This window comes from Palaemon carinicauda, chromosome 36 (genome assembly GCF_036898095.1).
Source record: "Palaemon carinicauda isolate YSFRI2023 chromosome 36, ASM3689809v2, whole genome shotgun sequence".
Taxonomy (NCBI): Eukaryota; Metazoa; Arthropoda; class Malacostraca; order Decapoda; family Palaemonidae; genus Palaemon; species Palaemon carinicauda.
Genome location: NC_090760.1, coordinates 38,392,904 through 38,394,182, shown reverse-complemented (window position 1 = coordinate 38,394,182; position 1,279 = coordinate 38,392,904). Strand labels below are relative to the sequence as shown.

The window sequence follows — 1,279 nt, the reverse complement described above, 5'->3', positions numbered from 1 at the left end:
CAATACACATGCGTAAACTTCCATCTGGCTTTCTTACAGGTACAATGGGGCTATTCCAGGCGCTCTCACTCCTTTCTATTACACTCATTTGCTCTAACTCCTGGCACTGTTCTTCTATTTCTCTGTCAATCGGTGGAGGAAAATGTCGAGGACGTTGATATATGGGAGTATCATTACTAAGAATTATCTCAAATTCAGGCAGCTTTGATTCCCTACAATCCTCGTCACCATGACTCAAAACTCTCTGTCTATTCCATAACATCCTATACAATTGTTCCCTTTCACCCAGACTTATTTTTTGATCTACATTAATTCTTTCTTTCGAAACTTTCACAATCCCAATCGTTATACTGCTTTATCTTACCTGTCATAACATGTTTCAATTTAACATACCTTTCATCCTTTAGATTGACCAACATATTCATACATCCCATGCAATCACCCTCACATACACCCCATATTCTCTTCCTCCTTACACTCGGCAACAAGCTCACATACACCTTCGGCTTCAGCAAATTCAAAATACGTATTCACAATTGTTACCATTGACAATTCCCAGACTATTTGGTAATGCAACTTTTACATTGACAACCTCACTCGCATCTCTTAACAATTTAACACCTTCTTTTGCTATTAACGGCACACCTTTCCATACCTTCGTACATACCCTACCATCTTCATTCAAATCAAATTACCCACAAAATTTACACTTAACTTTCATCTTTATCATATTTACACTAGGATGTACAATCATAACAGATTTTTTCAAGTAATTATAACCTAACAAGACATCATATTTGTCATTTACTCTCTCAACCACATAAACATCATTATCTTCCATCATCAGCCCCCCAATCATAATATTTTCACGTAACTTTAATTGCACAGACATACTTAAATTACTGATACCTTTCACTTCACCTTTACACACCCTAAATTCACAAACACCCCTTACCTTATCGTACGCATTCTTAAACATTAAATTGACACACGTCCAGTATCAATCAGACCAACTAGCTCTATTCCATTAAAATTTTCTTTTGCACTCATGCAGTCATAAGCTCTTTCACCCATCACATCTTCATGCAGTAAACCTTCACGAACTTGCACCACATTCACCCCGCACACACTCAAGGACTCACCCAGCTGAACCCTCTTACACTCTAATTTCCCGAACATCCTGGCTGACTTAATCCCTTCTTCCTACATACTCTAGCTACATGCCCATCTACACCACATTCAGTACACATACTGCTCCTTGCACATTCTGGCATAATGA

General features: G+C 38.2%; 1 protein-coding gene across 1 annotated transcript in view; it reads right to left on the bottom strand.

The window, feature by feature from the left end:
• Window positions 1-355: 355 nt before the first annotated feature.
• The window catches only part of LOC137628580 (uncharacterized), a 2,490-nt gene continuing 1,566 nt past the window's right edge, over window positions 356-1,279 (bottom strand). Inside the window, exon 2 of the mRNA XM_068359734.1 lies at window positions 356-364. Within this exon, the coding sequence (XP_068215835.1) occupies window positions 356-364 (9 nt within the window). The remainder of the gene's footprint in view (window positions 365-1,279) is intronic.